Source organism: Microcebus murinus, chromosome 12 (genome assembly GCF_040939455.1).
Source record: "Microcebus murinus isolate Inina chromosome 12, M.murinus_Inina_mat1.0, whole genome shotgun sequence".
Lineage (NCBI taxonomy): Eukaryota > Metazoa > Chordata > Mammalia > Primates > Cheirogaleidae > Microcebus > Microcebus murinus.
The window spans coordinates 29,837,272-29,851,215 of record NC_134115.1 but is presented as its reverse complement, the minus strand read 5'-3'; the positions used below and the strand labels follow the sequence as shown (position 1 = coordinate 29,851,215).

The following is a 13,944-nucleotide window of genomic DNA, read 5'->3' as shown; positions in this document are numbered from 1 at the left end:
ATTATGCCACTTTTGCAAATGAGGAAACTGAAGCCTTCAGCAAGGTTAAGTAACTTGTCCCAAATTATATAACTAATCAGTGGCAACTGTACTTCGCCCCAGATTCATCTGACTTCAAGTTCTTCACTCTTGCAAAACAGCAGCAGCAACAAAAAACTTGCAATTGATCAGGTTTTAAATAACTTGACTTCACTTAATTACTTTTTAAAATTAAACAACCATTTGTATCAGTATGTGGGGTTGTCGAAATGGTGGTTATCTAAAAAAAAAAAAAGGTAAGAGAAACAATGGCCAAAAGGCACTTGGTCTTATTTTTCAACTAACCAAAATAATACAATCAATAGTCTACGGCCTCTCATTTAAGACAAGCTTTCTAAAGCTGCTTCAAGGTCAAGAATATTTAGATGATAAACAAATCCTTTGCCTTGCTAGAAATGAATCTTGCTGAAATGTTCTGTTATCTCTCTATGAAAAGAAATAATATTTTAAAGGTAAAAGGAAATCACCATGTAATTTGATGATTTCTTTGGGGGAACCTTCGGGGAGATGACTCAAGGGAAAGAACAGCCACTTCATTCTGACATTACAACACGACAGAAAGTAAACATTAGGAGATGGGATTTCCTAACAGACTATTAAAAAAAAAAAAAAGGAATAGAATTTAAGCCCCTTGGCTCCCACAAGCCTCTTGCTTTTTGGGTAGAAGGAACAAGGGTAGCAGACTATGCTACAGTGGAGTAGAGATAGGAAAGGAGATCCAAAAGGCATATAAATGGGAATAACCAGAAGTGATATATTTTAAAGGATATTCATGTGCAAATACAACCAGGATTAAATGACAACGGGTAGGAACATACGATTCTTGTATAGTTTAACATTTTTGCTTATTTTTGCTACTTTCTTCATATCCTCTCTTAGAAAATGGGTAGCTAAGCCACATGTGAACTTGATTACCTAGCTAATGAAGTAATGCATCAAAATTCACTTTCATCAAAACCTACTGAGAAGGCAGTGAATTACCAAAAAAAAAAAAAATACTTGCAAATATTAAGCAATTTCTTTTCTTTGTAACTTTACACAAACAAAGAATTTCTCCTGAAAAAATTTCAGGCTGCAGCATTAAAGTCCAGCGTGGGTGGAGAGAAGGGGTTAAAGCCTATTAACTAAACTTCCTTAAAGTCTTTTAATAGTGGTGTCCACACTATTTCCCAAGACAATTACTTACTGTAGAAAGCTGTAGTCTTAATTTACAAAAAAGCAAAGCACCAACACCCCCTCCCACACCTTATCTAAATTAAAAAATATATCCAGTCACTTTTTAACTAAATTGGGCATATTTTGGAATACAACTTGAATCAGAAATTTAAAAAAAAGTTTTGGTTTTCAATGAAATATATATTAGCACCAAATGAAACCAACAAGCATACCTAATTTATCTTGGTTTAGAACTCACCTAATACATCTGAAAACGTGGACATTATGCACTTGATGTGCTTTTATTTTAATCTGCAATTTTGAAACAGTCAGGAAAAGTACAAATAAAAGGGCAATCTAGCAAGCCACCGGAGTCATAAATAGATTTTTTTGAAGAAATGGCATCACAAATTACCTCTTGCAGTAAAAGGTGCTATACGTTTTTTAATACTACTATTTCATTAATGACACAAGACACAAATTATCCTTTTGAAATAACCACAAATCACTCCAGTAAAACATACCTTTAAAAGATACACAGTTACACGGCGTGTAAATTGTCACAGGAGACAAAATGGCGTCTACCGGAAACCGAGTGGAAGGTTACAAAATTTCTAAGAGCAGAAGTGGTTTTGAAGTAATAAGAAGAAACAAAAAATAACCTAACCTCCTCAAGATAACCACTAGAAGCAGCAAAAAGTGCTGCTGTGCCGTGTGAGGAAGTGAGTACAGGAGGGCTAGAGCTCTCTCACAAAGGAAGTGAACACTCACTTTGGTTTTACAGAACCATCTCATTGAAGTCAGATTCATCTCACTTGGCACATGTTTGGTATTTAGTCCTCAAATAATATAACATACCTATGCACGATCAACAGTTGGTGTGAATAGAAAAATGTAGAAATCTTCAACTTAAAAGCGGAATATGTTTTAAAAATGAAGGTTTGTACATACTGTATGAATCCAGTGACGGTATCTGAAGTTCCAGGTAGGGCAAAATTATAACAGAAGTAGATCAGTGATTGCCTGGGTTGGGGGCTGGGGTTTGGGAGAGGAGACCAACTGCAAAAGGGAACCAGGGAATTTTTTTTAGGATAAGGGATGTGTTCCATATCAATTGAGTAGAGGTTAAGTGACTCCAAATTGCCCAAATTCATCAAATTGTATAGCCCAAATGGGTAAATTTTGTTATATGTAAATTATATTTCCAAGAAAATAACTTTGCAGAGTGAAGGTTTGTAACTTGGCTTTTCAGAATGTGGAATACACTTTTCCAATTAAAAGCAAACCACAAATAGTGGTACGTTTCCAGGTTGTCTCTCTTTCCCAAATATGAACCATAATTTGGCTGAAATTGAGTGGCCTGGGTGCCTGCTAAGTCTAGAGAGGTCAGAACCATGGCCCAGGAAGGACCTATTTGCACTCTAAGCCCTGGCTGATAGAGGGAGAAGGAATATTGTCTGATGTGAAAAAGGAGCCATGCAGTTAGGAATCAGTGGTTGAAAAACATAAGGTGGTGGTAGGAAGATCTAAGGAGAGTCAGGAAACAAACATACACTGGGCACTTCTGCACTTGACTGTTTTGGTAAGTAAATTTGTAACTCATACTTACTAGTTGAAGAGAGGGGAAGCCAGAGGTACTTATGCTCTGTCGATGGTACTGGCCAAGGTTTGGTGGGAGAGTAAACTGTTTCCTTATTTCTGCTGAAGAATACCTTGGATCAAAATAGAAAAATCTAGATGAAGTGATTGTTTTTAAAAATCATCACAATTATAGATGCAATCTTTGCCATCATGTTATAAACCTATGCTCTGGTTGGGCGATGGGCGTAGCTGACTGTTGGTGGACAAGGTAGTTATTGTCTGACAACACAAACCCTTGAGAAGTCCACAGAGGCCAGGAGGCCTGCAATCGTGGCTTCTGCCCAGGACTGGAGGATGATGGCAAGAGAAGAAAGAGTTTGAAGCCCAAGAAAAAGATCCAGGGCATTTGGCTCCTTCTCCCCTGGCCATTCAAAGGAGTTGGCACTCCATGAGGACTCTGGCTAGAGTCTTTTAAACCCTGAGCTTCCATTTTGATTCAGCCATTCTCATTTCCAGCAGCTGAACCCTTTAGGTCGGCTGCCTGCTGTAACAGAGAACTGTCACATGAACACTTCTACCTCCTTGCTGGGATCTTACATGCTACCTGGAATTTCCAAGGACAATATTTTTTCCAAACTGCTCCTAGTGGAGTGATCCTCTGCATCACTCATATTGACACTGCCTAGTCCTCAACCAACACTCCTGGTAGCCAAGAGCTACACATGTGATAGAAAGTTGCTCACCATTGTCTACACACACCTGTTGGCATGAGATTGCTGGCCAGTGAGCCCCAGCTTACAAACAGGTAGACTTCTGAACACTCATTTGTTACCCATTTGTTTGAAACTCTGAACACATTTTCTCATTACCCCATTATGTTGGTGGTTGGCTTCTCAGGCTAGTTGACAAAAACATACTTGAACCTCAATGAGGCCAAAGCATACAATACCAATACCACTATTGATTATAACTAGAAACTAGCAGAGATTACTGAAGATCAACTGAGGTCATATATTTTAAACATGCTTTGTATCCAACAAGGGCATATATTAATATCTCAATTTTAAACATTGTAATTTTAATTATTATAAAGGATATTATGTTTTCCTTGTGATAATGTGCACTAGGGCATAATTATTAACCACCCTGCATGATGAGGTTTCTAACATGGTCTGCTGTGCTCCTGACCTTGGCAATGTGATACACCCAGAGAGGCAGGAAACCTGGATTGTGGTCCCAACTTTGGTATCTATTATTCCTCTATTCCATTTATTCCCCTATTCCATCTATTATTCCTCTTCAAGAGCACCCCAACTCCCTTTCAGGATGCCCACATTCATGCTGCGCACTGTCTAGGCAGAAATAAAAATCAAAATGGTGGGCAAGACCCAAAGAGGACAATTATCCTCCTGTCCAGGAATCTGAACGATGAATGGATGCAAGAATGGAAGAAAATGACTGGTGCACTTCACGCTAGTGGCAGCCTCTCACATTATCATGCAGTGAAACCCCCGAGGAAGTTGTAACAGCAAGCATGAGTTGTACTCTTTAATTTTCTACAGCTTCTTCATCATTTCATTTTTAAGGAGTATAAGAAAACACTTGGATAAGGAGTAAATATGCTATTAGCCATCAGGGAAATGCAGATAAATTCACAGTGAGATGCCATTTCACAACCACTAGGATGGCTATCCCAAATAATATGGGCAATAACAAGTGCTGACAAGGATATGGAGAAACTGGAGCATTCATACATTGTAGGTGGGAATAGAAATGGTGCAGTCATTTTGGAAAACAATTTGGCAGTTCCTCCAAAAGTTAAACAGAGCCCCTATATATCCCAGCAATTCCACTCATAGGTATGTTCCCAAGAGAAATGAAAGCATATGTCCACACAAAAACTTCTACATGAATGTTCACAGCAGCATTATTTATAATAGAGAGTGGAAACGATCCAAATGTCCATCAACTGAGGAATGCATTAACAAAAAGCTGTGTATACAACAATGGAATATTACTCAACAATAAAAACCAATGAAGTACGGACATACATCCCAACATGGATGAACAGTGGAAACATTATCCCAAGTAAAATAAGCTAAAACAAGACACTATATGTTGTATGATTCCTTATATGAAATGCCCAGAATAGTAAAACCTATAGACAGAAAGTAGATTAGTGATTGCCGAGGGTTGGGGGGATTGTAGAGAAATGGAGGGTCACTGCTAATGGTATGGGGTTTCTTTCTGAGGTGATGAAAATTTTCTAAAATTGCTTTGGTGACGAATGTACGATTCTGTGACTACATTAAAAATCGTTGAATTGTACACATTAAATGGGTGAATTGTATGGTACATGAATTATATCTAAATAAAGTAGATAGATATAGGTATGTACGTGTGTACACATATGTATGCGAGTATTCTACAGAGACAAGAGTGAAACTGCAAAATTTAGTGTGACAACTAGAAATGGAAGAAAAACTGCAGATTTTGTCTCCAAGTGTTTGATAGGTTGATTTTAATTACAAGGTAGATAGTCACCAATTTTTTAAAAATTGAGAGATTACACCGCTGTCCAAAAGAAAGGGCCCATCTTGCATGAACAACGGTGTAGCTTGTGTTTGGCAGCACAGAAACTAGAACCAACACTGCAATCATTTATTTGCTTACTGAAGAAGATGACCATAAGTCACGGAGGACCAAGACAACCAAGGCCCTTTTCTGTGATCAAGCTGGCCTTTTCGTAGACAAGACTGACTTCCCCTGAGACCTCTGCCCCCAGGTCCTACCCCAAGAGCTCTCAAGCTACATGTTTTAGTTTCATGGCCATTCTAAAACCCTTGCTATCATAGACCAGAGTAGTCTCTCTGAAATGGGAATATCCAAAAATGTTCAGGAAAGGAACTGGCATTGTGAGAAGATCAAAGAGGCAGGAGGGACAGGGTCTTGTTTTCACTTGGAAGCAAAATCTATTGTCCTTCGTCAAAGCCCTGGTAATTTTTTTGCATCAGGAAATCAGTATGTTCCTGCTCTCTAGTCCTTAAACAAGGTCAGCTAAAATTTCTGTTCCTGCCCTCCATGTTAAGAATGTCCTAATTCAGACCTATACAACGAGTCTTTTCCTTGACACTTGAGCCTGGCCCAATATCTAACACCAATCCCATTTACTCTCCCTACAGAATCAATTATACAAAAGGCAATTAAACCTGTCACTTCAAAACTGTCAAACACAGAGATGAATTGTTTATCCTTCAAATGAAAACAGTGAATCATCCCAAATGGAAAAGAATTGCTTCATATCACTTAAAGAACTTCAAAATAAAATCTGTCTAGCGGGTCCCTACACACATATTAAACTAGCAGAAATAGGCCAGAATGACAAAACTCCATGTTGGCCAAGCTGTTAGAAAACCTGCAAGCCTTACTCCCTAGGTGGGGCTGTATATTGGCTCCATGTCTCTGGAAAGTAATACTGTAATGTGCAGCCCGAACTGTAGAACTACCATTACTCTTTTAGCTAATCATCCTACTTTGGAGACTATACTCCATGGAATTCATACAAACAAAAGCATAATTTGAGCAGAAGTAAGCGTAAGAACTCTGTATGTGATGGCATGATAGCAAATAATTGAAAATAACCAAAGCATCCATCACTAGGGAGAACACTGAGCAAGTAATAGTATAAAATACATTGGATGTCATTTTATAAATTAAAATGACAAAAATATAAATCAGGTTGACCCATGGAAATATGCATATAGAGTACAAAATAGTATGAGGAACCAAATACAAATACATAACAATCTGTGTGGAAATATATTACAAGGATCAGAAATCCTTTTGGTAGTCATATAGAAGAGGTAGTTTAATATTAATAACTTCCTCCCTCAATTCTTTCTCTTGTGAAGTTGCTTAAATTCATAATTTTTTTAAAAAAAATGTATACATATAAAATAGTGTGCAGGCAGGGACTACTACTTAGGATTTTTAAAAGTTATGTGAACATCAGCTATTAAGTTTACTATCTAGAACTCCAGTCTGAAAAGAAGGTTTAGCACACCAGTGTCCAAATCAACTCCCTTCATCTCTATCCTGGTCCTAGTGAAGGAGGAAATCTGTCCATGAATAAGGACAGAGCCAGGGCAAGAGCTCACCCAGGCTCTGTATCCATGCAGGTATGGTGTGTGGGTTTTCTTTTCTTCTGCATTTGAGTCTCAGACCAAATTTGACATGTCCAAGATAATTTTCAGGATGCTAGGTTCATATCATGATAATCTTTCCTTAATGAGCTAAGGAGCTCTAAATGGTTTATAAATATCATCTTATTTATTTTCACAAATTTTACTAGAAGGGAGTCTTGGGGTTTGTTTCACATGTTGGTACCCATACTGGGGAGTCAGAATGGTGGTGATGGGCTGGTGAGAGGGGGTGGGTAGAGAAGCTCTATGTTTTTATTCAGATCAATGGATAGTTGTGGTATGACATTGGGACTAAGAAGCAGAACTAATCATAGAGTAGAACTTGCCAGGTGTGACCTCTGGACCATTTGCATCAAATGATCAGCTACTTAACAAAAATGCAAATTCCTGGACCCTATCCCTGGTCTTGAATTAGTAGCTCTTGTGGCCTGGAAAGCTGCATTTTAAGCCAGCAACTCCAGGTGATTTTTATGTCCAATAAAGCGTAAGATTCACTGAAAATGCAAGACTGCCAGAGAGTGGTTGGTTCATTCATTCACTCGTCAGACATTGATTGAGAGCACACTAAGTGCTCGCCTCTCTGCCAAGCACTAGGGAGTCAAGTCAAAGACGATGTTGGTGCTCCTGGGCAGCTTGGTCCAGTGGGTGGGTGGAAGGAGGGAAAATGCATAATTGAATAATTATTGTGCAATATGATAAGGACTGTAATACAGGAATGTGTATAGTTCCTTGTGGGGAAAGAGGAGAGAGTTATTAACTCAGCCTAGGAATGCTTAGGAAGCTTCTGAGAGGAGGAGACCGGAACTTGATCTTGAAAAGAAAAATTATAATAGTAGCAGAAGGTCAGATGGAGAGGATAATGTATTTTAAATATTGTTATTTTTTACCATTTCATGATAGCTAGACATCAGGTTTCCTCATTTCTACTTCAAGTATTTTAACCATAATACTGCTCCATTTCTTTACAATAGATGTGTCTAAAAGAACAAAGAAAAAGAAGAGTGAAAACTTACTGGCGCAGTCCTGGGTTTGGCCATTTGCCAGCTGTTTGCGTTCAGGCACTTTGGTTAACTGGGCTGAGTCTTAGCTGCATGACAAGTAAACTGATGGGGCTGGGCTATATGGTCCTGGGCACCTTTCCAGCTCTCACTGGCGAAGATTCACAAGAATCTCCAAGCAGAACAATCAGCACCACGATCTACACCAGCAGCTGTGCTAGGAAACCAAAGAGCCCCAGGAAGCTTCTCCCTGGTTTTCCACCCTAAATGAAAATTCATTCACTATCTGCTGGTATGGCCAGCAGCCAAAATGATTGGAAGGATTTTAAAACTAACTCAAGGAAAATCCTAGTCTATAAGTATTTAAAGAAGTTTGGGGGACTCTTGAGGTTTCTCTGAATCTGACATGTTGCTTAAATCTGACATGTACCCACAAGCACATGGTATAATGACACCTTGCAAAACAGCCATTGTTTCCGGACTAGAAATGATTTACGCCAGGTAAGCAGTGGAAGAATGGTACTCTTGCCCCTTGCCACAAACCTCCTCTACTACAAGGTTAGGGCAGTGTACTCTTAAAAAAAAACAAAACAAAATCAAGGTTTGAAAATTTGTTGTACGTAGAAAAACTGGCTCTGAATGATGTCACTATCAAAGGATTAGATCACGGTGCGGGATAAGATATGAAAAACACAGGGCTAGTTCAAGAGTGAGTAGTTCCTGGAGTTGAACACATAAAAGAAAACTAAGGTTTATTCTGAGATGCATTCTTGGATACTTTCAGTAAAGTACACTCAAATTTAAAAAGCTACAAAATGAATATGTAGTAGATTTTATATATCTGTATATTTGTATATTAGATATTTGTATATCTAAACATCACCATCCATGTGTGTATACCTATCTCTCCATACATTCATATACACACATGCGTACGCGTTTTCAGCCATAAAGTGTGGGATAAATTCCTCAGTTCTTCAGCCTGTGGCCTTAGGTTTTAGAATTTCTCATATTTTCCATTTCTTCTTTTAAACAGGCATGCCATAAACGTACAACTTCTGTAACACTGATTCAACACGTGAAAATATGACTACAAAGAGAAGTCTCCTCCTTATTTATTAACAAACTGTGGAACTTATATTTCTTCCTCACAGGGGAGTCCCAAACCCCTTTCACTTGGAAAATTCCTCTGAAGACAGAAGAAAATTTATTAGATGACTTAATGTTTTATGGTTCTAGCAGTAAGCATAGATTCCTCAATGTTTTGACTGTCTCTTTAAGACACCTCCTCTCCCCAGCACTTATACATCATCATGTCAGTTTCCTTTCTGACATAATCACCATCTACTGATGAAGCAGCCTAATCACCTAAAAGAACACCTGTAAATACTGAGTGTTTTTTGTTTGTAACTGTTTACATAAAGAAGGGTTTCTCCAGAAAAGTGTGTTGAGACATAAAGAAACAGATCTAACATATGTAAACTGAAGTCTCAAAGGAGGAGAGACAAAATGGGAACAGAAGTAATCTTTTTTTTTTTTTTTTGAGACAGAGTCTCGCTTTGTTGTCCAGGCTAGAGTGAGTGCTGTGGCATCAGCCTAGCTCACAGCAACCTCAAACTCCTGGGCTCGAGCGATCCTTCTGCCTCAGCCTCCCGAGTAGCTGGTTCTACAGGTATGCACCACCATGCCCGGCTAATTTTTTTTTTTTTTATATATATATATCAGTTGGCCAATTAGTTTCTTTCTATTTATAGTAGAGACGGGGTCTCGCTCTTGCTCAGGCTGGTTTTGAACTCCTGACCTTGAGCAATCCGCCTGCCTTGGCCTCCCAGAGAGCTAGGATTACAGGCATGAGCCAACGCGCCCGGCAGAAGTAATCTTTGAGGACCTATTATTGACAAAAATACTAAAGTCGCAGATTCATAAAGCTCTACAAACTCCCATCAGAATCATTGCAGAGGAAATCAAAGCTAGACACATCATAGTAATACTTCTAAAAATCAAAGAGAAAAATCTTTAAAACATCCAGGGAAAAGACACATTACTTTCAATGTGTAATAATAAGACTGATAATGAGTTCTCCATTGAAAAAATGAAATCCAAAAACCAATGCAATAACATCTTCTAAGTGCTGAAAACAACTACCAATCTAGAATTTTCTACTGAGAGGAAATACCCAGAAGTACGAAAGAAGTAAAGATTTCATTAGACAAACAAAAACTGAGAGAGTTTACTACCAGCAAAGCCATACTAAAAAAAAAAAAAAAAGTAAAGAGAGTTCTTCAGGTAGAAGAAAAGCAATCCCAGATGGAAATACAAAACAACAGATAGTGCTGAAAGCAAAAAAGTGCACCAAAAGGGTAAACATGTGGATAAATCTAAATGATAGTAATATATCATATAAATACAATAATGACAATGTGGAGTTTCAAATATACATAGAATTCAAATACATGTCAATGATACACAAAAGGTGGGAGAACTAAATGGAACTCATGTGTTTTAAATTCCTTACATTAGGAAATGGTAGAAGCACTAATTATTATTAGAATTCTAATAAGTCAAGCGTGTATTGTTGTAATCTCTATGGAAACAAGAAACAGGTGGGGAAAATAGAACAAAATCCACAGTAGGATTATACATTTAAACCCAAATATGTTAGTGACTATATTAAATGTGAACAGATTAAATTCTCTAATTAAAAATCAAAGACCATTTGTACATTAAAAATTATATGCTACATATAAGAGACACATTTTATTTTTTAAATAAATTTATTAAGTGTAATAATAGGCAATAAACTGTACATATTTGAAGTGTACAATGTAAATTTTGACATATGTATAGACCCACAAAACTATCATTGGAATCACAAATTTTCCTCATGCTTCTTAATTTTTCACCTCCTTCACCAGGTAACTACTAATTTGCTTTCTGTCACTGTGGATCAGTTTGCATTTTCTAGAATTTTATGTAAATGGAATTATACAACATCTCTCTTTTTTTTTTTTGGTCTGACTTCAACAGAATTTTTTTCCTTCAACAGAATTATTCTGAGATCCATCTATATTATACTGTGTATAGTTTATTCCCTTTTATTACAGGGGAGTGTTCCATTGTATGGACATCCTACCTGTTGATAGATATTTGAGTTGTTTCCAGTTTGGGGCTATTACAAATCAAGTTGCTATGAGGATTTGTGTTCAAATCTTTATATGGATATGTTCTTTCATTTCTTTTGAGTAAATACCCTGATAAACCGTTTTACAAAGTGGTTGTACACTCTCACAGTACCAGTTCTTCTATATGCTCACCAACACTTGCGCTTGTTATTATTTCCAGTTTTAGCCATTATAACAAACGTGTTGTATGTGGTGATATCACAGCATGTTTTTAATTTGCATTTCCCTAATGATGTTGAGCAAATTTTCATAAAGTCACACATGTTAAATATAAGGACACAAAAATAATGAAAGTGAAAGCATTTAAAAAGTTATGCAAAGCTAGCCAAAAGAAAGAGAGTGTAGCTATAGTAAGATATCAGACAAAAAGGACTTTAAAGCAAGAATATAAAGACATTTCCTAAAGATAGACATTTCCTAAATGATCAAAGGCCAATCTACCAGGAAGATATAAAAATTCAAAATATGTATGTACCAAGTAACATAAGCTCAAAATATATAAAGCAAAAACTGCAAAAGATAAAAAACATCAAATCCATAACTATAGTAAAAGTTTTAAACATGCCTCTTTCAGAAAGTGATGAAACGTGCAGATAAAAAAAATCCCAGAGATAAACAGGATTTGAACATGATAAACAAACTTGAACAAATTGACATATATAGAAAACACTATACCTAACTGCAGAGTCCATGTTCTTTTCGTACACTTCAAATATTTACCAAATTGACCATAAAGCGAGTCTGAACAAATTGTAAGGTCAGAAATCATATAGAGCAGTTAGTCTGAAGCCACAGTAGAATTAAACTAGAAACCCACAAAAACATTCTAGCTTTAAAACTCCTAAATACTTGTTTTTGCAAATGACATAATTTTAAAAATCATCTTCTTTTCATTTATGTACATAGCCTAATTAAATGGAATTTTTAAAACTGTATAAAAACCAAAAAGAAAATAGCAAGACAGAAAAATTATATGTAATGTCTAGACACAGTCATAGGCTATTCTATTTTTGTTTTGAGTATGTAATATACTTTACATTTTTAAATATAAAAAGTATAAAAACATGGTAAAATATCTCCCTCCTACTCTTGTCTGCCAGGTACCCAATTCCCTTCCCATAGACAATCTAGGTAAAAGTTTCTTGTGTACCCTTCTGTACATATACAGTATACAAGCAAACACATGGATACATTCTTTCTCTCATTTTCTTACACAAATGAGAACACAGTATTTGAGATTCATCTATGTTGTAGTGTGTACCAATAGTTCATTCCTTTTTATTATAAATGAATATGCCACAACTTGTTTATTCATTTACTGGTAATCTACATTTTGCTTTTTTCACTTAATATATAATACACAATAATGCCCTCATTCTTTTTTTTATAGCTAAATATGTATTCTACTATATAGGTGGGCAATAATTTCTTAACTAGGCTCTTTTATACATTTTTATTGTTTCCAATTCTTTTTTGCTAGCACAAATAATGTTCAGAAAACTGCACATATGTTAACTATTACATGTAGAAATATATCTGTGGAATAAAGTCCTAGAATTGGAATTGCTGGGTGAAATGACTTATATATTTTTCCTTCATAGTATCTTACCAATGAACACTACAACCAGTAATATAAGAGAGTGTACAAAACGGTTTCATCAAATTTAAGGAGTAAATGAACTAAATTGGCTATTCTGCCTACTGTTACCTGTAACTGTCCTAAAGAATCAAGATCTGTTTACCTGATAAGCAAAACCAAGGTCCCCTATCGAAGGGCTCTTTTCTTGACTTTGTGGGCTGGAAGTTGCTATCTAATATAAAGTTAGTCCCTTTGTTTATGGGGCAGCTGTAAAACTCAGGACAGTGCAGTGACCTTCCAGCAGGCTGAAAATCTGGTGTAGACATACTAAATTTGAGGACTCTAGGAGGAGGCCAACTTGGCAGCTGGACAGAAAGGTTTCAAGCAGAAACAAGAGGTCTAAGGTGCAGGCCAGGCGTGGTGGCTCATGCCTGTAATCCTAGCACTCTGGGAGGCTGAGGTAAGAGGATCACTCAAGAGCAAGACCCCGTCTCTACTAAAAATAGAAAGAAATTAATTGGCCAACTGAAAATATATAGAAAAAATTAGCTGGGCATGGTGGTGCATGCCTGTAGTCCCAGCTACTTGGGAGGCTGAGGCAGAAGGATTGCTTGAGCCCAGAGATATGAGGTTGCTGTGAGCTAGGCTGACGACACGGCACTCTAGCCTGGGCAATAGAGTGAGACTCTGTCTCAAAAAACAACAACAAAAAAAGAGGTCTAGGGTGCAGATGTAAGTTTGGCTAGGTTTGAGAGTGGGGTTGTTTTCCCAGGAGGGGTGAGAGATCTACACCTCTCCATCCATGGTTTCTCACTCATTTCCCTAGCGACCCATATCTAGATTACCAAAATGGCTGTATGTGGTGCCCACACAGTATGGTGATAATCTGCGGTCTTGGAACAAAGCCACCCACCTTGGCTAAAGAGTAACCGAACTAATCTCTCAGTCCAGGCCCAAATGGTCACTCATTAGTTTTGGCTTTGATTCCTCTTTGATGAGTCTAATCTCCGTGGAAAACTCAGGTAACAAAAGCTCAAGGAAGATTTTCTAGAGAACAGCTCCTGAAACGCTGAACAATTTATGGAATGAACTTTTGCCAACTTTGTAGAATAAAAATAGGTATACTTCTGACCATTAAGAACTTCCAAGTTATTAGCATTGTGAAGGGTTGACTAATTATTTAGTGAAAATAGCACATTACGCCACTA

At 37.2% G+C, this 13,944-nt stretch overlaps 1 protein-coding gene across 5 annotated transcripts in view; it reads right to left on the bottom strand.

The window, feature by feature from the left end:
- The window catches only part of DOCK8 (dedicator of cytokinesis 8), a 205,680-nt gene that overhangs the window by 158,122 nt on the left and 33,614 nt on the right, over positions 1–13,944 (bottom strand). For 2 of the 5 annotated variants that reach the window (XM_020289294.2, XM_020289291.2), the window contains exon 2: positions 2,804–2,906. The exons of 1 other annotated variant lie outside the window; for it this stretch is intronic. Coding sequence is in view for 2 of the 4 variants with exons in the window: in XM_020289291.2 (XP_020144880.1) it covers positions 2,804–2,906 (103 nt within the window). In the remaining 2 variants the exon portion in view is untranslated. 2 more of the 5 variants (XM_020289293.2, XM_020289295.2) reach the window with 2 other exon arrangements.